The 23840-nt window shown below is 47.2% G+C and overlaps 1 protein-coding gene across 2 annotated transcripts in view; it reads right to left on the bottom strand.

Moving 5' to 3' along the window:
• The window catches only part of pparg (peroxisome proliferator-activated receptor gamma), a 198438-nt gene that overhangs the window by 18031 nt on the left and 156567 nt on the right, over nt 1-23840 (bottom strand). The window contains exons 2-6 of one of the 2 annotated variants that reach the window (XM_072472581.1): nt 22271-22504; nt 21450-21619; nt 21027-21165; nt 5730-5929; nt 2900-3314 (exon numbers count right to left, since the gene is read on the bottom strand). In XM_072472581.1, coding sequence (XP_072328682.1) covers nt 2900-3314; nt 5730-5929; nt 21027-21165; nt 21450-21619; nt 22271-22496 — 1150 coding nt within the window. In that variant the 5' untranslated portion in view covers nt 22497-22504. Of the gene's footprint in view, nt 1-2899; nt 3348-5729; nt 5930-21026; nt 21166-21449; nt 21620-22270; nt 22505-23840 lie in introns of both variants that reach the window. The other variant, XM_072472580.1, reaches the window with a different exon arrangement.

Genomic DNA, 23840 nt, shown 5'->3' on the forward strand with positions numbered 1-23840 from the left:
TGAAAACCGTCGAGGCGGGGGCCTTTAGTATCAAGTTTTCCAGTAATAAAAACCATATTGTTACCGTGCCCCATTTTCAAAGTATTAATTCACAACAACTGAACTTTAATGCTCAGGTTTGAAGAGCCAGCACTGCAGGAAAGCATAAAATCTTTGTGAAAAGTAAAACAGCTGAGCCTCTCTGCAGGCTTTGTAAATCAAAGTGCCTCTTGAATCAGGCAATAGAATATCCAGGAGCCAGGATTGTAAAATGTATTCATAGGCTCATGAAACTGGGTATTAATTATTTTTTTCAGTTGGCCAGAGTAAGATTATGAAAATGGAACATTTTTCAGGGCCATGGGGGAAAGAATGGGTCTGTGTGGGATTAATGAGGTAGTTGCTTCAAAGAACCAGAACAAGCACTATGGAATGAATGGCCCCCCGTGTGCAGTAAAATCAATGGCTACGGTATTTTATGTGGAAAGAAGGGGAGTGCGGTAGCGAGGGGGAATCCCAGAAAACCCATTACACAGAGGTCCTGCAGAATTCAGCAGCAGGACCTCATTATCATTAAAACCAAATTCTCTGTCCTCCCTCAGCGCTGGCCAAATCGATAGGCTGGCCACCTGCTGACAGGAAAGTCAGCGACAGAAGCGGACCGGCTATGGCAGTCGGGAAGGCAGGAGAGGTGGCCCACACCACCATGTTCCTCCTCCTTAGGCTTCCTTACAGATCCATGACATACAGAAACAGAAGAACTCTTACTTACAGTTATATACAGAGAGAAAGAGTTACAGTAAGGGAGCTTAAAACAAGGTTCATAAGGTAAGCCTAGCAGGTGACTTTGTAACTCTTGCCGAACATCTCACCTTGGCACCCCGCTCTTCCTGGTTGGAGGCACCTGAATCTACAACAAGGCAGGCAAATTGGGAGGGGCCTGAAATAGCGGCAGTACTGACTACCCCTTCAACTCCTCAAGTGGCCCCTGATGATCTCTGTTCTAACACCACCACGCTTGGCAAATTGTATATTGGTAGCTGGGGTTGGGTCTATCCACCCCTTTTGTGGGGATGACAGTTTCTCTCCTTTGGTGCATCCCAACTCTCTGGAAGGCCTCAGCAATGTTGTAAAATTGCCCTGGTATGTCCTGCACATAAGGAGGGCAAATCTAATCCGTCTAATTACACCTCATCAGTCTACTCTTGATCATCAGTAAAATGATGGAAGGGGCCATCAACAAAACAATCAAGTGACACTTTCTTAGCAATAACTTACTGATGTTCAGTCTGGTTTCCGTGAATGCCATTGAGCTCCTGACCTCCTTACAGACTTGTTTCAAACATGCACCAAAGAGCTGAATTCCAGAGGTGAGAAGAGAATGACTGCCCTTGATATCAAGCTGCATTTGACCGAGTGTGGCATCAAAGAGCCCCTAGCAAAACTGGAGTCAATGGAATCAGAGGGGAAACTCTCCACTGGTTTGTGTCATACTTAGCACAATGGAAGATGGTTGTGGTTGGTGGAGATCAGTCATCTCACCTCCAGGACATCACTGTAGGAGTTCCTCAGGGGAATGCCCGAGGCCCCAAACATCTTCAGCTATTCATTAATGATCTTCCTTCCATCAGAAAGTCAGAAACGGGGGTGCTCGCTGATGATTTAAACAATGTTCAGCACCCATTCGTGACTCCTCAGATAATGAAGCAGTCCAGGTCCAAATGCAGCAAGACCTGGACAATATCCAGGCTTAGTAAGAATGGCAAGTAACATTCACACCACACATATGGCAGGCAATGACCATCTCTCCAAAATAAAATTTAACCATCGCCCCTTGACATTCAGTGACGTTACCATAACTGAATTGCCACTATCAACATCCTGGGGGCTCAAGAAACGGAATTGGACTAGCCATATAAAAAGTGGCAATATGAGCAGGTCAATCACTAGGATTTCTGTAGCGAGGAACTCACCTCCTGACTCCCCAAAGCCTATCAACCAACTACAAGGCACAAGTCAGGAGTGTGATGGAATACTCTCCCCATACCTGGATGAGTGCAGCTTCAACAACACGCAAGAAGCTCGACACCATCCAGGACAAAGCAGCCTGCACGACTGGCCCCTCTTCCACAAACATTCACTACTTCTTTCACCAGTGACGAAAAATGGCAACAGTGTGTACCATATTCAAGATGCACTGCAGGCACTCATCAATGCTCCTTAAGCAGCACCTGCCAAACCCATAACTGTTAACATCTAGAAGGACAAGGGGAGCAGACATGTGGGAAGACCGCCACCTGGAAGTTCCCCTGCAAGTCACTCACCAGCCTGATTTGGAAATATATCACCATTTTTTCACCGTTGCTGGGTCAAATCTTGGAAACTCCCTCCAGTGCTGTGGGTGTACCTACACTATAGGGGCTGCAGCTCTTCAAGAAGGCAGTTCACCACCAGTTTCTGAAGGGCAATTAAGGATGGGCAATAAATGCTGGGCTAGCCAGCGGTGCCCATATTTGTAAATGAATAAAAAGAAATGAGCCCTTTAAATTTTCTTTGTTATCTTTTACATGAATGCATTTTAAATTACAAAGTATTCCAACAGAAAGTGAAAATGTATTGCATCTGTTACACCACCCCCACAGAATAATTGTTAGCTCGATTGGGCCAAGACCCTTTTGTAGAAAATATGGTACTTTAAGTGTCTCTCGTGGTCAAACAGCTTATCAGCACTTATTCCCAATGTTCACACATGTATAATGGCACAAGTGAAAGGCATTAAAAATTGCACTGTACCCCAGGAAGGTGCCAACAATGGCTTCGGAACAGGAAGAGAGAAAACCTGCTGATTAAACAGACTCCAACCACGAAATGCATGCCCGAGCAGTATTTTCCTGACGCAATCCAAAATTAGTATTCTTACCTCCACTGAGTATGACAACGGCAATAAATATTGCAATGTCACAGTCATTCAGCCCCAAGCTATTGAACTTCATGGCAAATTCAAATTTGGGCTCCATGATGTCACAAAAGGGTTTCCTCAGGCTCTTTAAAAATTCACGAGTCATAAACCCCTGGCCAGCAGCAATCAGAAGTCCATCTTTATTCATCAGGGAGGCCAGCATACTGAATATGACCTCATGGACACCGTATTTAAGAAGAGTAACTTGGTCATTTAGGTCAAGATTTATGAATCCGGGAATAGATTTGGCAAATTCAGTGATTTCCCTTACAGCCTCCACTGAACGGAATTGGCAGCGTTGAAAAATTCGTATTTCTACTTCTGTGTTCTGTTCTTGCAGTGATGTTTGTTTGAATTTGATGCGCTCCTCTCCTGCCTTTAAGGAATTCATGTCATAAATAACAAATGGCTACAACAGGAAAAATAAATACATGTTACATTAGTGATGTATATTGTATTTTCATGAACACTCTTATATTAGAATCAAGATAAGGGCTTTCAGCAGAAACTTGTTACTCCAGTTACCGCATTCTTCTGAGGGCAGACACACATCGCTCCTGCAAAATGGTGGCTGCCCTACTGCTATTATTGCTGGAAGTGGCTGGCAGCTCTGTAGTCCCAGCAGTGCCACATGGTGCTTTGATCACTGGTTGGACTACAAGGAGTTCCCAGATTCTAAGCCCCGTGGCCAGGATGGAGGTAAATGTGGAGGTCTCATGGCCTAGAATGGGGGGCCCTTGAGCATGGGGTAGAAGAGGAGAGAATCCTGATGGCAAGGCCAGGCGGCAAGGGAGCACTCAGGGGCAGACCTTTGGTTGGCAGGGGGGGGGGTAAGCGCAATGTGGAAAGGGAGAGAGCGAGAGAGGAGGCCCCCATTTTCTTCACAAAGCTTGAGCAGGGGGAGCTGCTGGACATCCCACTGCCCCAAGTCCACAAACACCTCCTGCTGGTCGTAAAACTGAAGCCAAGCAGGAAATGACCCTTAAGTGACTATTCATTGACCGCTTAGGACAAGTGTAGCTGGACTGCCCCAGGTCTCATCCCCCCCCCCCAACCCCCACTCCTCAGACCTTGCTATCCCTTCCCCACCTCACAGGCCTCGCAGCAAAATTGAGGGCAGCGTGGGGACGGCTTGTGAGGTCAGTCAAGGAATTTTATATACCGTCCCGCTCGCTAACCCACTGGCAGGGAACTGTAAACTTTTGCCCCGAGAATTAAAGGGCCAAAGATCCACTGGGGGCAGAGGTGTTGGTGGGGGAGTGGGAGGGGAAAATGTCAGAGGGGTTGCATCCTGGCAAATATGGTTGGATATACCTTCCTGGGATATCAGTTTTTAACTCCAGCCAAGTTTTAGAATTCAAAGAGGGAGCTTTGCTGTTTTATATGGGACATGCAAACTTCTATTTTTCAGATACTATTTGGCTCCAAAGAAAGGCATAACTAAGGCGAAGCACAACAGTAAAAAAATGTTTTAAGAATCACAGCAGCAAAAGGGCAGTCAGAGAAAAACAGGACCAGGAATAGTCCATGCAGTCCCTCAAGCCTGTTCCACCATTCAATTAGATCTGTTCCTAATTGAATTCATAAAAGAGGTAGAATTATAAAACATGCCAAAATTGTTGAAATGAAGAATAGAATCACAAATGTCAGTTTCCAGCATGTATTCACAAATGTCCTCTCCAAACAAAGATATTACAAGTAAAATCAATGACTTTATTTTAAGAGGTCCTAGATAAAAGATCTAGCGACGGGATGGAGAACCCAGCCCCAGGAATGGGAAATGCTCTCAGAACTAACAAGGCTAATTCCTCTTTTGAAATAGCCTGCAGCTGTGAAGCCAGGGGCTGCTCACAGTCAAAGGGCGTGAAATTGACTTTCAGGAGAGAAGCTTCAGCTTGGCTCTGTCCTGGAAGTGTTTGGTGGGACAGACAAGCTGAAGCTCTAGTTACCCCTGTGATGGGGCTCCACAATATTTAAAGTTGGCTTGAAGGCCTCACAGACGCAAAGCCCCTCACCGCCCCCCCCATCCCAGTCGACCCCCGACCTGGAATGCTTTGTACCCCCGACCAAGCCCAACCCCGAGGGGCGCTCTGGTGCCTTTGAGCTGCCAGAAAATGGAATGGCTGCTCACCTCCTCCCTTCCACTCAGTAGCTATTGCACCAGTTTCATGTTTTTGAAAAGGAGTACTAAACGACATCTGTGTGATTTAGGGCTGGGGAGTCAGGTAATTTCCGGGAGGCCGATGCATTTGACTTCAAGCTCGTTAATGAGATTGAAATGCAAATTAAATGCCTGCAAATTAGAGTTAATGATATTCTCGGCATCTTTGGGTGAGAGCTGCAACTCACTATTGGGAGCACACCGGGTGAATCGCAAAATGGTTCGTGCCCGGCACAAACCTCAAATTTTTTTCCCTCTCAGGCTATTCACCCGGTGCGCCCAATCTGAGCGATGCGCAACGCGGTCGCTGAATCACACTCAATAAGTCTTACACTGCTAGTGGATCCAGATCTTGGGATATTTCTAAAACACCTCAAACCATCTCCAGAGTCCTTCTTACGATTCGATGTGTGCCAAATGAGTAAAATCCGCATGAAAATTCAATTTTTGCTATCTGGTCAATGGATCAAAATTATTATTTCTATTTAGTAATAAATTTATAGACCTCCCTCCCAAAAGGTACATTGCTTATTAATTAATTGCATAGCTAAATTCAGCAACTAAAATACTGATATTGAATAATGCAACTGTAGTAAGTTGGCAAAATAATAGCATTGAACAGGTACATACCGATATGTCTCCTGTCTTTCCTGCCATAATTGCTCGAGATTTAGCTTTTGTAATAGGAAAAGACTTATTGTACGACTCAAACATGTGTTTTGCAAGAGAACGGAGATCAGCAAACTCGGGGCTGAGTTGGTCTGCATCGCTGGAGATTTCGGCTAGGAGTTTCTCCTTTTCAGCTTGTGGCATTCTGCCAAATCTAATTGCTACAAAACAAAAATCAAAAACCAAAGGCATTTAGTTTTCAAATTAACTCCGTATATGTCTGTTACTCACATTCATAGAACATAGAACAGTACAGCACAGTATAGACCCTTCGGCCCACGATGTTGTGCCGACCATTTATGCTAATCTAAGGTCAACCTAACCTACACCCCTTCAATTTACTGCTGTCCATGTGCCTGCCCAAGAGTTGTTTAAATGTCCCTAATGACTCAGACTCCACCACCTCTGCTGGTGCATTCACCAGTGCATTCCACGCACACACCACTCTCTGTGTAAAGAACCTACCTCTGACATCTCCCCTATACCTTCCTCCAATCACCTTAAAACTATGACAGCCATTTCCGCCCTGGGGAAAAGTCTCTGGCTATCCACTCTATCCATGCCTCTCATCACCTTGTACACCTCTATCAAGTCCCTCTCTTCCTTCTTCGCTCCAGTGAGAAAAGCCCTTGCTCCCTCAATCTTTCTTCATAAGACATGCCCTCCATTCCAGGCAGCATCCTGGTAAATCTCCTCTGCACCCTCTCCAAAGCAGCCACATCCTTCCTATAATGAGGCAACCAGAACTGGACATAATATTCCAAGTGTGGTCTAACTAGGGTTTTATAAAGCTGCAGCAAAACCTCGCGGCTCTTAAACTCAATCCCCCTGTTAATGAAAGCCAACACACAATACGCTTCCTTAACAACCCTATCAACCTGGGTGGCAACTTTGAGGGATCTATGTACGTGGACCCCAAGATCCCTCTGTTCCTCCACACTTCCAAGAATCCTGCCTTTAACCCTGTATTCAGCATTCAAATTCAACCTTCCAAAATGAATCACTTCACATTTATCGAGGTTGAACTCCATCTGCCACTTCTCAGCCCAGCTCTGCATCCTGTCAATGTCCTGTTGTAACCTGCAACAACCATCAACACTATCTACAACTCCCCCAATCTTCGTGTCATCGGCAAACTTACTAACCCACCCATCCACTTCCTCATCCAAGTCATTTATAAAAACCACAAAGAGCAGAGGTCCCAGAACAGATCCCTGCGGGACACCACTGGTCACTGACTTCCAGGCGGAATACTTTCAATCCACGACCACTCGCTGTCTTCTTTTGGTCAGCCAATTCTGTATCCAGACAGCCAAATTTCCCTGTATCCCATGCCCCCTAACTTTCTGAATGAGCCTACCATGGGGAACCTTATCAAATGCCTTACTGAAATCCAAATACACCACATCCACTGCCCGACCTTCATCAATGTGTCTCGCCACATCCTCAAAAAATTCAATGAGGCTTGTGAGGCATGACCTGGCCCTCACAAAACCATGCTGACTATCTTTAATCAACTATGTTTTTCTAAATAATCATAAATCCTATCTCTCAGAATCCTTTCCAATATTTTGCTCACCACAGATGTAAGACTGATGGATCTGTAATTCCCAGGGATTTCCCTATTCCCTTTCTTGAACAGGGGAACAACATTCACCTCCCTCCAATCATCCAGTACTACTCCAGTGGAGAGTGAGGACGCAAAGATCATCGCCAACGGCAGAGCAATCTGCATTACAAGCCAGCTGTTTAGCCCACTGTGCTATACCAGCCCCTAGTATCGAGAAGCCTCCTGGCCTGGATCATCAATTTGTGAGACGGGCTGGATTCTCCGATCGACGATGCCGAAATCGCGCTCGGCGATCGGCCGACGAATGTGTTTTTATGCTGGAATCGGGGGGTGGCGGCGTTTTTCTGATGATCCACCCTCTCAAAAATAGCACCGTCGGGGCGTCCTCAGGATGTCACCTGAGGCCCTTCCCCGATGCTCCGCCTCCGATGGGCCAAGTCCCCGGCTTGGGGGTGGGGGGGTGGCAGGGGTGTCCTCCCAACTTTCGGGGACCTGGCGTGGCGGCTGCGGGCTGTGTCCAGCGCCGCCACAGTCGGGGTGGGGGGCGGTAGGGCTGTTTCTCTGGCGGGGGGACTTCGACGGAGGCTGGGGTGACTGGGGGGGGGGGGGGGGGGCGGATTGGTCCTGGGGTGGTAAGGGGGGAAGTTTTTGGCAGGCCAGGTCCACGCGTGGCCGGCACCATGTGGCACGGTGCGGCCATGGACCCGGCCGTTCTGTGGCCGTATCTTCAGGTAAAGCTTTACGCAGTGCGGAGGTGAGGTGGCGGTGCCGACTTTTTGGTCATAAGACCAGACGGATCCTGCAGACATAGCCGCAGAATTGGAGAATCCAGCCCTAAGTGTTCCCGCTGGAATGGAAGAGCATGCAATTTGCATTCCCATTGGGGCGCTATTCATTCTGCAATGCAGGACATGCAAATGGCCCAGCACTCTGCCACAGTGAATTAGAAGCAATTCCCAGCCCAGTGGGCAGTGCAACTGCTGCGGCCGGAATTCATGCTAAACTGCTCGACAAGTTGGAGCTGCCTTTAAGCACTCCGCTCACCACGTACTCATTGCAGCCATGAGGATCGCTCAGAGAAGATCTGCCCTCGATTTCGGGAGTCTGAAGTGGACCCACTTCTCAATGCCAATGAGGAGAGGAGAGACATCCTCTTCCCCAGGGTGGGCCATAGGCTCAGAGGTGGGGGTCACTGGTGATGCCTGTGACTTGAGAGGGGCAGTGTGCCAGGGAGGGTCCCAAAGGCCACGGTGCAGGTGTCCTTTGGTTGGGCTGAGCGCTGCTAATCTCCTGCTTCCTCTGCAGTTTCACTGAGGAGTGCCAGCATCTGGTGGGCCAGTGATTGAGCATGGCTGCGCCCATCCCCTTGTTGAAACAGCTGGGGTATGGGAGTTTCCAGAGGGGCAGCCTGAGTGAGCTCCCAGATGACCAGAGACTGAGCATTTACAGGACCCAGTGAGCAGTCAGCAGTGTGAGCAGCTAAGAGCCTGTAAGTAGCATCATAGGTGTGTGTCTAAATCACATAATGCAGCATTGGCGGTCTGAGCCAGGCCTATCGATCCTGAGGGGAAAACCCAGTGTCCATGGACCTGGCACTGTCGTTCCCTGCTACCCCCCCCCCCCCCCCCCCCCCCCCCAAGCAAGCCCAACAATTTTTGAGAGTTCATTTAGCCTCCCCCCCCCCCTAACAGCCATGGCACCCAGACACCACTTGCAAATACTTGCAGCAATTCACGGCTCGTGACCACTGCCTGAGGGGGGCGGATCATCGCGGAGAGGTGGAGCATGAAGTGTCTAACCTGCTGATGACATTTAAATCCTTGCAAATGATGGTTTTGCATGGTCCTGCTGTCGCCCAAACCTCACTCGCTCCGCCAGCAGGGGACTGGAACATGGCGTTAGAATCAGTGCCGGGTGCAAAATCCCGAATTTCCACTTGCATGCTATTCTCTGCCTGATCGCAATTCTCACTGCCGGCAGCAGGAAATGGAAAATTCAGCCCGCCATTTACAGTTCCACTGTCCACCATCATCATTCTATTTTTCCCTATTGGTCTCCATTCTTCTAATCTTCCTTCAATTACCCCCTTCAGCAAGTTCTCATGCCTTAGAATATGGTCAAACCAAACTGTTGCCTTTTCTTGACGATATTCACGAAAACTCTTTCCTCCGCCACCACCCTGAGAAGTTTTTTTTATTTGTCATTGGCTCTCCAACTGACTCACTCATCATTCTCCAGAATCACGTTTCACAACTTTCTAGTCTTTGGATTCCCAATTTTCTGAAGTTCTACATTTCAGTTCCATACAATAAGATACTCTGGCTTGGATGTTTGCAAACGATGGAGAGCCATTGCGAAAATGGCAGAAAAGACTGAAGATAGTCCTGTCCCTTAGCTTGGCATCTACCATAATTGCAGAGGTAGGTATGGGCCAGGGTCGGGACTTGCACTCTTCATGGAGGCAGCTGTTCATATAAATCAGCATCTGCCTCCACTTGTGCCTAATTTTGATTACCAAGGTCATGGGGGTTTGACTCTCACTGCCTGAAAGAGTGGTAGAGGCAGAAACCCTCAACTCATCTAAAAGGTGTCTGGATGTGCACCTGAAGTGCTGTAACCTTCAGGGCTATGGACCAAATTCTGGAACGTGGGATTAGGCTGGGTGGCTCATTTTTCAGCTGGCTAGACTCAATGGGTCAAGTGGCCTCCCTCTGTGCCATGAACTTCCTATGATTCTACATAATGAGTGAAGTATAACAGGCCAGGCTGCAGCTAATTCAAAAAGGCTGCAAGTAGCTTGGAGTATCAAGAAAGTTTTCAGCAGATAAAACAGGCAGCTTTTCAGCTGGGCTCTCTTCCGCAGCGTTAGTGGTTAATCAACTTCTTCCTTTAACTAAATAACTCTTCCTTTAACTAAATAAAACTTGGTTCGATTGGCTCCTTATTGCACACTGCATAAATAATGAAATACATTTGGATTTGGAAAAGGCACACTGCTGCGAAAAAGAGAGTTTAGACCTTTGTTGTGACCAACCGAGGAGTTTGAAGAGAGGGGAGCCAGTTCACTCCTCACCTGGTCATAATAGTTTTCATAAGGGATTAAACAGTTGAATAAAATATTTATTTTTCTAAGGATGTATTTGGAGGAACATAAATGGAGTTTTTATAAATGGTGGCGTTATAAAAAAAGTCAGCAATAGACACTTCTAACTTTATTTAATTTCAGCATGGGTCTTGCAGTCGGTCTGCCGATGGGGGATACTGGATGAGTTGGCATGATAGGGGTATGGGCATAGGAAGATGGCTGGCGGACATAGGTTGGCATTAAGTCAGCATGGAGGCTATAAAGGACCACGGGGGATGAGAGGACAGGCACAAGTTGGCATAAAGAGTATGAGGCGCTATGGGGGTGGTTAGACAACATAATGTGGCATGGAAGTGGCATGGGGAGCATGTGGGAAGAGTGATTGGTAGAGGGCTGGTCTTCTGTTTTATTGCTTTTTATAAACATCTTGGACGCAGTACCAAAGGGCAGAGGCAGGCCTTCTGCCCAACCTGCCTCTGCACCTGGCAGCCTCTGCATTCATTTCGGGAGTGGTGGGCCTGACTCCCAGAGAACCCTGCCACCTTGAAAGAAAATCCCAACATCAGGCGAACTTTTTCCCTGGGTTGGGTTTGCAGAGCTAGGAAACGGCCTGACTTGGGAGCGAACATCTATGCCTCCAAATCATAGCCTGGAAGATCGCTTATATTTATTCCTATTCTAAGCAATTATTTTTGTTTAGACAATGCTATTTGGATTGGATTTGGATTTATTGTCATGTGCACCGAGGCACAGTGAAAAGTATTGTTCTGTGTACAGTTCTTGCAGGATCTGAGTGCACCACCAGGGACTCCATCAGAACCGGTTGCTTTCCTAAGGTTCACCTTCAAGAAAGCCTATCTGATTTTGGATGCTGTGACGGTAGGTATGGGTGTGTTCGAGGCTGCTGGGGCAGTTGACAATGGTTTGTTAGTTTCCTGCTCGAACCAGCATAGAATGCATTGAGGTCAGCGGGGAAGGGTGCGCTGTTGCCGGAGATTTAACTCAGCTTTGCTCTGTAGCCCGTTATGTTGTTTAAGCCCTGCCACAACTGATGAGAGTCCATGTCGTTAGTCTGTGGCTCTAGCTTAGTCTGATATTGTCTCTTGGCATCCTGGATGGCTTTGCGGAGGTCGTACCTAGATTTCTTGTATAGGCCAGGGTCGCCTGTCAGGAATGCCTCAGACCTGGCTTTCAGTAGAGAGTGTATCTCCCGGTTAAACCATGGCTTCCGGTTGGTGAACGTACATACTACCTTCTAGCTGTGCTTTAATTTTCTTCCAACTAGTGGTGCCAGGCTAACTGGTGTGCTGTTTCCCGTATATTTGCTCCCCAACTTTGAACAGTGGGATTTTGCTCCCTTCCAATACACATGCACAATTCTAGAATTTCAGGAATTCTTAAAGATCAAAACCAATGCATCCACTACTTCTATAGCCATCTTTTAAAATCCAGGATTTAGCACGTTTTATTCGCATTAATTTCTCTGACATTATTTCTTTGTTTATCCTAATTTCTTTAATTGCCACAAAATATTTGCTTAATATCTCTGATATTTATAATTTATAACTTACTTATGTCTCTGCCTGCCTGATTCACATCGATTTCCCTATCATCAGGCTTACAAATTTTATTTGCCATATAATAGTCTTTCTTTGATCTACTAACAAATGTTAACTTTTTGTTTACTTAGAATTTACAGTGCAGGAGGAGGCAATTCGGCCTATCGAGTCTACACCGGCCCTTGGAAAGAGCCCCCTACTTAAGCCCACACCTCCACCCCGGAACCCAGTAACACCACCTAACCATTTTTGGGCAATTTAGAATGGCCATTCCACCTAATCTGCACATCTTTGGACTGTAAACCCGGAGGAAACCTACGCACACACGGGGAGAACGTGCAGACTCCGCACAGACAGTGACCCAAGCCAGGAATCCATCCTGGGACCCTGGAGCTATGAAACAACAGTGCTAACCACTGTGCTACCATGCCGCCCATAAGAGTTTTATTAAGGATTTTTAAGTTATACAAGGCAAAGGCAATTTGTGAACACCTATTGAAAAATAAAAGGAGTGTAATTATGAAATAATAAAATAAAAAATACAGAAAAAACAAAAAGAAAAGGAAAAATTGTGTGTACATATTTTGCACTGAAGATTTAGTGTCAAGCAACAAGCACCAACATGCCAGATCAGATGTGGGGTAATGATCCCTTTATCCTTTCCAGAACAATGGGGTAGATTTTTAGCTTTACCACCTGTGCATTAAGCATCACCTTGCAGTGGCACGGTAGCACAGTGGTTAGCACTGTTGCTTCACAGCACCAGGGTCCCGGATTCAATACCCGGCTTGGGTCATTGTGCGGAATCTGCATGTTCTCCCCGTGTCGGTGCGGGTTTCCTCCGGGTGCTCCGGTTTCCTCCCACAAGTCCTGAAAGACGTGCTTGTTAGGTGAATTGGACATTCTGAATTCTCCCTCAGTGTACCTGAACAGACGACGGAGTGTGGCGACTAGGGGATTGTCACAGTAACTTCATTGCAGTGTTAATGTAAGCTTACTTGTAACAATAAAAAGAAGACTAAACCTAGGCACTGTGCAGGATAGAAAGTGTGGTGAGGTTGATTTCATGCTGCTCACAGAACACACTCAAATCTCTTTTTATTTATTTCAATCGAAGGTGAAACTGGCAGAGTCATGTGCTTTTCCTTTTTGTGTTCTATGCAAGGAGCAAAGATGAAAATCTACCACAATGTGTTTTAACCCCACTCATTAAAGCTCAATGTGGCATTTCCACTTAGCACATCAATTTGGTTTTTCAGTATGACTGTCAGTATGTTGCCAGATAATTCCATTTGGCACATCGACAAATCTAACTTCTCAGAACTAACAATGTTGTGGGGATGTGCCAAGAAATGAACTCTTGAGCTTTTGAAAGATAAATCTCAAAAGCCCATCAGACTATGGAATGATTCAACTGCTGCTAAATGTAGGTCGCACACATGGATCTTAAGAAATAGGAGTATGAATAGGTAATTTGGCCACTGACCCTGCTCTGCCATTTGACAAGATCGAGGCTGATCGGACTGCAGCCTGAACACCATTTTCCTGCCTGTCTTCAACTTCCTGGTCAAGCAACAATTGTCTAACTTTGAAAATATTAAATGATCCGGCCGCCTCAGCTCTCTGTGGAAGGGAATCCCAAAGACTAACAACCCTCAGAGAAGAAATTGCTCCTCATCTCATTCTTAAATGGAAGACATCTTGGTCTCGGTCCACTAGCTCGACCGGGAGCACGGCGTGGCCGATGGATGCTGGATGAAGCCTCCCGCAGGCTTCACGCAACCAGCAAGCCTCGCGAGCTGTCAAGATCATGATCCCACCCACAATGGGCGTGACCAAGCTGCGCTCGCTTAAGTAGGTTTTGCACCAACTTCAGTGAGCAAACCTGTGATCAACTGGCCTCCCCAGGAAGGCCCCAGTCGGGCACTGGTCCACACAAATGTGGATCAGGCGGAACGGCATCCCAGGGGGTGGGGGTCCTCCCAGGCCATTGGAGGCGGCTGAGTGGTCAGGGATTGACCAGGGTGGCTCCCTAGCCCTCCCCCTGGAACGTGAGCACATTGCCAGGCTGGCACCTTGGCACTGCCACAGTGCATGGGAGCCAGTGCAAGGGCATTGCCACGGGTCAGGTCCTGGGGGGGGGGGGGGGGGCGGCGGTGTCATGCCCATGAAAGGAGGGTGGAGGGGGTTATCAAGCGTGGGAGGTGCAGAGCAGGTAAGAAGGGGCCTATGGGAGGCTAGGGTGTTGAAGAGTGAGGGGGCATGGAAGGGGGGAGCTAAAGAGGCGGGGGCCAGGACCCCACTGCGGTGTACCATCATGAGGGAGATGTGAGGACCCTCAAGCTCATTTAGAGATCAGGGCACTCTTTCAAAATGGCGGCTCAATTTCTGAGGAGCCAGTCTGGCCAGCAAGTTGAGCTCTCCAGTGATGAAACTAATTCTAAGTGTGGGCTAAACTGGGGGGAAATTCCCAGCAAAAGCCAACACAAATGAGACTTAGAAACATTTATGTTCGATCGCGTCCTATATTTCACCAGCCCATTTTGTGGCCAATCTCTTCGACCTCCATATTCCTGTGTAAGCTCTATGCATCTTCCTCTCAATGTGCTTTCCTACCTATCTTTCCATCAGCAGCAGATTTGGCTACAATATTGTCAGTCCTTTTATTTTTTACATAGAATTTACAGTGCAGAAGGAGGCCATTCGGCCCATCGAGTCTGCACCGGCTCTTGGAAAGAGCACCCTACCCAAGGTCAACACCTCCACCCTATCCCCATAACCCAGTAACCCCACTCAACACTAAGGGCAATTTTGGGCACTAAGGGCAATTTATAATGGCCAATCCACCTAATCTGCACATCTTTGGACTGTGGGAGGAAACCGGAGCACCCGGAGGAAACCCACGCGCACACGGGGAGGATGTGCAGACTCCGCACAGTGACCCAAGCCGGAATCGAACCTGGGACCCTGGAGCTGTGAAGCAATTGTGCTATCCACAATGCTACCGTGCTGCCCTTTATACAAGTATTAATATAGCTCGTGAATAGTTGAGGCTTATGGCGATCCATTAGTTACATTTTGCAAACCTGAAAACAATCTATTTTTCCCAGCTCCGTTTCCTCTTAGCCGATCATCTATTCATGCTAATATCCACCTCCAACACCATGAGCTCTTATCTTGTTATGAAACCTTTTTTGTGGTGTTTTGTTAAAGGCCTTTTGGAAAACTAAATATACTACATCTACTCATTTCCTTTATTCACCCTACTTGCTACATATTCACCCTACTTGCTACATATTTGAAGGACTCTAATAAATTTGTCAAACATGATTTCTCTCTCACAAAGACAGAATGACTCTGCCATGGTGGCAGCAAGAATAGACCAGCTGAAAACCGTGCAGCGACTACAGAAGACAATTAAAATCCTGGAAACCTGAAGGAAAAATCAAAGAAGTATTCTGCCCTGAAAAAAAGTTCAAGAAGTGAAGGCACAGAAAGAAATTGCCAGAGAAAAGTTCCAAAGAAAGGCTTGGAAGCTGAAGGCAGAAATTAAATTCCTCACTACAGCAGAAGGCTCCACTGAATCCCGTGGATTTCCAGTTTCGATACCCAGAGTGTGCAGAGTCAGTAAAGCAAGACTGCAGTGGTCAGAAATTGTCACTTAAATCGGAGTCCAATAAACCCAATTCCAAAATTGGAGCCTAAACACGCGATGGTCGAGCTTGCTCCGAACGAAGAAAAAAAATTTAAGATTAACCACGACCGAGCAGGCAGCTTAAAAAAAACAGCAAAAATTAAGATTCATGCTTTCAAAATCCAGGAATATTGTCTAAGCAGCATTAGAAAAAAGATTAAACCCTGAGATCATGAATGTCATTACTGCGGGAGCCCGCCAAAACCAAAAAGTATGGGAAAACCCCTTTGTGCAGAAGCATAATGTGGTGCTATCTTGGATTTCTGGAAACCTCAAAGCTGAACCTGCAATTTAAAAATTTTAACCATGGATCAGACATCTACTTTTCTGGGCAGCACGGTGGCTCAGTGTTTAGCATTGCTACCTCACGGCGCCGAGGACCCAGGTTCGGTCCCGGCCCCGGGTCACTGTCCTTGTCAGCGTGGGTCTCATGCCCACAATCTAAAAAGACGTTTTCGAACTCACTTAGCTGAGTGCGTCTGGGCAGGACTCAGTTCACAACGTCTCGCAAGATCTGGTTAGACATCGTGAGGGGTAATCCTGGGGAGGCCTCTCCTGGGATCTACGGCTGCATCGCACCCCGGTTCCGGTGGGACGTGGCCAGTAGATCGCGCCCACTGTGTTTCAACTTAAGCAAGTAGGTCATGGAATGGGAATGATGCAATTAATGGGAGGAGCCAGGGCAGGCAGTCAGTTTAGTTTTGGGCTGTGAGGTGAACAGCAGCTCCTGCAGAAGGCTGTCCGATATTCAGCATAAATCTGATAGAATCTCTCACTCTCTCCAAGTAGTCTTTTAAAAGAACTCTTTATGCATAAGCTGGCAGGTAATTCTGTGTTTGCTAACTTTATTTCGAAATGTTTTTTGACCGTTGATGGGTTGTGCCTGAGTGGATGTAAAGTGTTCATTTTAGTGTTAAGCATTGTTTAACTGGTGAGTGTAAGCTGTATTTCTGCAATGTTAAGGTAGTTTAATAATGTGTTAATAATAACATTTGTTTTAATATACCATATCCCTATATTTGAAACACTTCTGGAGTGACATATCATTTTGTCAGTTTTACAAAGAACAAAGAAAAGTACAGCACAGGAACGTGCCGACTATGCTGCCCGACTAAACTACAGGGAACTACAGGCCAGTGAGCCTTACTTCAGTGGTAGGGAAATTACTGGAGAGAATTCTTCGAGACAGGATCTACTCCCATTTGGAAGCAAATGGACGTATTAGTGAGAGGCAGCATGGTTTTGTGAAGAGGACGTCATGTCTCACTAACTTGATAAGAGTTTTTCGAGGAGGTCACAAAGATGATTGATGCAGGTAGGGCAGTGGATGTTGTCTATATGGACTTCAGTAAGGCCTTTGACAAGGTCCCTCATGGTAGACTAGTACAAAAGGTGAAGTCACACGGGATCAGGGGTGAGCTGGCAAGGTGGATACAGAACTGGCTAGGTTATAGCAGGCAGAGAGTAGCAATGGAAGGATGCTTTTCTAATTGGAGGGCTGTGACCAGTGGTGTTCCACAGGGATCAGTGCTGGGACCGTTGCTGTTTGTAGTATATATAAATGATCTGGAGGAAAATGTAACTGGTCTGATTAGTAAGTTTGCAGACGACACAAAGGTTAGTGGAATTGCGGATAGCGATGAGGACTGTCAGAGAATACAGCAGGATTTAGATTGTTTGGAGACTTGGGCGGAGAGATGGTAGATGGGGTTTAATCCGGACAAAATGTGAGGTAATGCATTTTGGAAGGTCTAATGCAGGTAGGGAATATACAGTGAATGGTAGAACCTTCAAGAGTATTGAAAGTCAGAGAGATCTAGGTGTACAGGTCCACAGGTCGCTGAAAGGGGCAACACAGGTGGAGAAGGTAGTCAAGAAGGCATACGGCATGCTTGCCTTCATTGGCCGGGGCATTGAGTATAAGAATTGGCAAGTCATGTTGCAGCTGTATAGAACCTTAGTTAGGCCACACTTGGAGTATAGTGTTCAATTCTGGTCGCCACACTACCAGAAGGATGTGGCGGCTTTAGAGAGGGTGCAGAAGAGATTTACCAGAATGCTGCCTGGTATGGAGGGCATTAGCTATGAGGAGCGCTTGAATAAACTCGGTTTGTTCTTACTGGAACGACGGAGGTTGAGGGGCGACTGATAGAGGTCTACAAAATTATGAGGGGCATAGACAGAGTGGATAGTCAGGGGCTTTTCCCCAGGGTAGAGGGGTCAATTACTAGGGGGCATAGGTTTAAGGTGAGAGGGGCAAGGTTTAGAGTAGATGTACGAGGCAAGTTTTTTTACACAGCCTGGAACTCGCTACCGGAGGAGGTGGTGGAAGCAGGGACGATAGTGACATTTAAGGGGCATCTTGACAAATTCATGAATAGGATGGGAAGAGAGGGTAACGGACCCAGGAAGTGTTGAAGATTGTAGTTTAGCCGGGCAGCATGGTCGGCACGGGCTTGGAGGGCCGAAGGGCCTGTTCCTGTGCTGTACATTTCTTTGTTCTTTGTACAATCTTCTACACTTCCTGGGTCCGTAAAAAGCTTTGGGATTCCTGTCCAGTATCCGAGCAAATGTTGGGGTCTGGTCCAAGATCGTAATACCAACTTCTCAGATGGTTACCATGGCACCTGGAGTAGATGATAATCAAGAGAAGAACCAGCAATGACAAGAGCCTCAACCTCTGACCCCATGCCAGTTGGAGAGATAGACCCTGACACCACAGAGCAGACTCTGCAATCTCCAGCCAGCGGTGCCTGAAATGATGTCGGAACAGAGTAGCAGCCATCCACTGTCAACAGCACACCACACAGCAAAACGGAAGTGGGAGTTTACAACACAGTCACACCCTCACAACAGAAAGAGCCACTTTTCATCCCAGCATGCATCATGGCAAGCTGCATGAAGGAAGAGAAGGGGCCCCGCGCCGGGCTGGAGAATCAACGCCATTTGCGGCGGCGCGTTTGGCTGGGGCCGCCGATTCTCCGGCCTGGGTGGGCCGAGTGGCCGCGTCGATACGACAGAGTCCCGCCGGCGCCGTTTACTCCTGGTCGCTGCCAGCGGGTACTCTGTGCAAACAGTCGGGGGGCGGTCTGTGGGGGGGGGGGGTGCTCCTTCACCCGGGGGGGGGGGGGCGCCTCCGAGGGTCTGGCCCACAATCGGGGCCCACCAATTGGCGGACCGGCCTCTCTCCCCCCTCCCCCCCGGACCAATTTCTGGCGCGGCAGGCCCCTAAACATCGACGCCATGTTCAGTCGGGGCAGGCGCGCTAAAGAAGTCCCCCATGCATGCGCAGGTTGGCACGGCGCCAAGGCTGGAGCAGCGTGAACCACTCCAGCGCCGTGCTGGCGCCCTGTGGGTGCCAAAATCTGTCGGACCTTGGCCCGGTTCGCACCGTCGTGAAACGTGATGGTGTTCACGACGGCGCGAACACTTGGGCTCCATATTGGAGAATCGCCCCCTTAGAGACTTAGAGACCCAGAGTTCACCCAGCCCATTAAGAACGGGTTAAACTAACCACCATCTGTCACTAATTGCAGAATCGACAAGAGTCTTCGATGCCAAATAAAGGATGGAAAGACACCCAAATGCCAAAAATATCTCCAATTCAACAAGGATTACCTACAGCGACAGAGCCTACCTCTGACAGCAATAAAAACAAGGGACGGGATTCCGCCGGGTCAGCGTGAATCCCGCCCCCGCCGGTCTCCGAATTCTCCCACCACCCAAAAATCGGCGTGGTGCAAGTTGCGCCGCTCGCCTTGGAGAATGGCGGGGTCCGGCGCAACTCAATGGGCCCCGAGGCCGCCCGAATTCTCTGGCCCGCGATGGGCCGAAGTCCCACCCGCCTATAGCCAGTCCCGCCGGTGTAAATTGGAGTTGGTCCCTTGCCGGCGGGACCTGGCGGCGTGGATGGCCTCCGGGGTTATTGGGGGGTCATGGGGGGATCTGGCTCTGGGATGTGCCCCCACGGTGGTCTGGCCCGCAGTCGGGGCCTACCGATCCGCGGGCGGGCCTGTGCCGTGGGGCACTCTATTTCTTCCACACCGGAGGCCGTGGTCATCCGCCATTCCCGGTGCGGAAGTGACTCCACGTGCACATGCCCGGGGATGACGTCAGCAGACGCTGACGCTCCTGCGCGGACCCGTGCCGGCTGGCGGAGTCTCTTCGGCCCCGGCTGGCGCGGCGCCAAAGGCCTTCCACGCCGGCCGGTGGGGAGCAAACCGCTCCGGCGCCGGCCTAGCCCCTGAAGGTGCGGAGGATTCTGCACCTTTGGGGCGGCCCGACGCCGGAGTGGTTCCTGCCACTCCACTGCGCCGTTTCTGCCCGCCCCGCCGATTCCCGGAGAATCCCGCCCAAGATATGGAACGGTTGCAAGGCCTCCTGCAACCACCTCTCCCCCAACCTATGAACTGAGTCTTGAGGGGGAGGGGGGATTAATGTAGTAAGAGAAATGTAAATACATGGGGTAAACTGCATGTAAATACGCTGGATCAAAAACATAGGGTGGGGAAGGTGTCATATAAGGGCACATAAAAGGCTCACGTGGGACTGAGTACCACCCACACAGTGATGTAAGAGAACACATGACCCGTACCAAAGGGTCAGAGCAGTGTTGGTCAGAGCCATGTGTAAAACCAAAAGTCACAGGAGCAGAATTAGGCCACTCGGCCCATTGAGTCTGCTCCGCCATTCAATCATGGCTGATATTTTCTCATCCACATTCTCCTGCCTTCTCCTCGTAACCCCTGATGCCCTTAGAATGAAACTTGGTGTCAGCTCCTAGTTTAAGAGCTTTTCTGAACCATGTATACAGTTTCTTGAAGTTAATAAATACTTACCATTGATTTACCCCAGACTACGAATGTCTTAATAGGACCTAGTGAAGTAAGCCCACCACCTTTTCAGAGGCACCTAGGGATAGGCAATAAGTGCTGACCTTGCTAACAACACCCATATCCCAAGGATGAATACAAGAAGAATGTGTTGACGTACTGCAGCTCAGCTGTAAAATACAAGTCCACACTTGTGAATCTTCACAAGCTCAGTTACGGATTGCAGCAAGACTGCTGAAAGATATATTTCCCCAAAGAGCAATAGTGAGTCAAAGCACTCATGCACACTCTCTAGTAACGAATAGGAGGTTCTGAGGTGCAGTTTAACATTGCTGCCTACTGTTACCTAAAGACTGGTGTGATTCTGACTGGGGTGGGAATTGAAAGAGGGAATTTGATGGTTGTTGTATTTACACATCACTTTTTCCATTTGCTGTATCCTGAACCTTTGAATTTTCTGAAGAGTGTGAAAAATCCATGCACGGAAGTTACAAAGAGACAGTTTCACTTGCACTTACCATTATGCGACATGCCGACAGCCAGGCATTTCTGAAACCTGCAGTACTGACATTTATTCCTGTTCTTCTTCTGAATCCTGCAGTTTAGGTCACACTTGTCATACATCAACTTCAACCGGATTGTTCTCCGGAAAAATCCCTGTTGCGCAAATCAAAGCATGCCATGGATGGAACATATGTATGCAAAATGAAATGGTTAATCCTGTTAGAAAGATATTGAACAACTTGTGCTTTTCTTTTTGTACTTGGTCTTAAATTCCTGGGTGAAATATGTCCAAAAAAACAAGTTGATCTGAGTATTGCACACAATATTTTTCAATATGTGTGTAAATTAATGAAAAAACAATTAAACCATTAAACAATAGTATTCTACACAAATGCGGTTTCATTTAGATTAGCAAAAGGAACATAAATTCAACAAACCTTACATCCTTCACATGCATGGACCCCATAATGGAACCCTGAGGCCTTATCTCCACATACTCTACATTCAATAGACAGGGCTGAATTTGATGAATCTTCTTGTAACTTTGAAAATGAAGGTTCTTTTCCAGATTTTTCATTTAAGGAAGAAGGTTCAACTTTAATAGTACCTGTGCAAAAGATAAATCTTTTATTCATTCAAAATTCACATGTTATGCTAATTTAGCATTAGAGGACACGGAGACTAATTTTACATCTGGCATTAAATTATTGTGAAGGAAAGATATTCACAAAATGACGAGCAGCTTCAAGCAGGAATTTCCAGTTTTGAATTGCTGGCATTCAAGTAGAACATTTTTCACTTATCTAGAATTAAATAAACTTCTCCGCGTCAATAACCTGCATCTTAATTGTAAAATATTCAGGCCCAATTCCCTGCACTTCAATGGTACAGCTTCCCAGAGCATTTAACATGTGTTTAAACGTTGCCTTGTCCTTCCTTCTTCCTACAGGATATCTTGCTGGTTTCTCAACTTTACTTCACTTGCTTGTTCTTTTAATCTGTTCAGAATAATGCTTTCAATAACCATTGCATTTGTTCTCCCTCCCCCCCCAATAAATCTTCTTAAACAAATCCCTTATCCCGTTGAGGTTAGGCGTAAAAAGGAAGCATTTAATCAAATGCGCATAGTTTATGATAATAAAAATTCAAATACAAAAATCCAAATTTTAAAAAGAAATGAAGAGAAAATTTTGAAAAATAATAGCTATCTTTAATTAGATTTGTTGTCCTTTAAGATGTAATGAAACAAATAACATACTTTGATAATCCAGATATCTTTCATCATATTTATAGTCTGAAGAATTCTCATCAATTCTGAAAGAGGTTGAAGCATGATCCTCGTAATTAACTGGAGAAACAGTGGAAAAGTCCACTGTAGCAAATGGCTTTATATCGAAGGAATGAGAATGGTTGGCAAGTTCCGACAGGTCCATTGTGCCCATGGCAAAATTGATGGGCCATAAAGGCAGTTGTGTATCTACCATTCTTGGTCCTGAGAAAAAGAAAAGTAAAAATGGAAAATTATTGTGGGTTTTTAATGTAAGGAATCCTGCTTGGATTATTGCACAACACAAACTGAATAGTCAATAATACCACAGTAAGCATTCCAGGTTTCATGCCAAATAATTCATACGATGTACAATATGATACGCATATTAAAATGGGAACATTGCTCTTGAAAAGTTGTCAGATAAACTGTTATATTTCTTTGTTGCGCAAAGTAAAAAGGCATGGAGGTGCCCACACTCTGGACTTTTGTAAAACACAATGAGAGGTTTATCAAGAGTGTTGCTCAGGGACTTCCGGGTGCGGCGATGACCAGCTGAGTCGCACGTTTCGGCAGCTCCCGGTGAAACGGACTTTTGGGCTCTTGATAGGAGCCCCAACGGCAATTTTGACGGCTAAAAATACTGTGCGGTAAACCAGAAGGGAATCCCCCCTGGATACGGATGAAAAAAGGAGGAGAAAGTGGCCGGATTGCAGTGGATCCTTTAGAACAGCGGCAAGGAAGGCAAGCAAAAACCAAGATGGCATCGGAAGGTGGCAGTTTAACATGGGGCCCTGAACAACAAGAGTTCTTGAAATGCTGTGTGGAAGAGCTCAAAAAGGAAATGAAGAAAGAGCTGTTGGCCCCGATACTACAGGCGATCGAAGGGCTAAAGGAGGAACAAAAGACCCAGGAGCGGGAGCTTCGGGTCGTGAAGGCAAAGGCAGCCGAGAATGAGGACGACATACAGGGCCTGGTGGTGAAGACGGAGACGCATGAGGCACATCAGAAACGATGTGTGGAAAGGTTGGAGGCACTGGAGAACAACGCAAGGAGGAACAACCTGAGGATTCTTGGTCTTCCTGAAGGTGCGGAGGGAGCGGACGTCGGGGCATATGTGAGCACGATGCTGTACTCGTTAATGGGAGCGGAGGCCCCGGCGGGTCCGTTGGAGGTGGAGGGAGCATACCGAGCGATGGCGCGAGGACCGAGAGCAGGAGAAATTCCCAGAGCCATAGTGGTGAGATTCCTCCGTTTTAAGGATAGAGAAATGGTCCTTAGATGGCCAAAGAAAACTCGGAGCAGTAAATGGGAGAAAGCGGTGATCCGCGTTTATCAAGACTGGAGTGCGGAGGTGGCGAGAAGGAGGGCGAGCTTTAATCGGGCCAAGGCGGTGCTTCATAAAAAGAAGATAAAATTTGGAATGCTGCAACCGGCAAGACTGTGGGTCACATATCGAGGGAGGCACCACTACTTTGAGACGGCGGATGAAGCGTGGACTTTTATTGTGGAAGAAAAACTGGAATGAGCGGGTTATTAAAAAGAATGTTTGAACAAAGTG

Source organism: Scyliorhinus torazame, chromosome 13 (genome assembly GCF_047496885.1).
Source record: "Scyliorhinus torazame isolate Kashiwa2021f chromosome 13, sScyTor2.1, whole genome shotgun sequence".
NCBI lineage: Eukaryota > Metazoa > Chordata > Chondrichthyes > Carcharhiniformes > Scyliorhinidae > Scyliorhinus > Scyliorhinus torazame.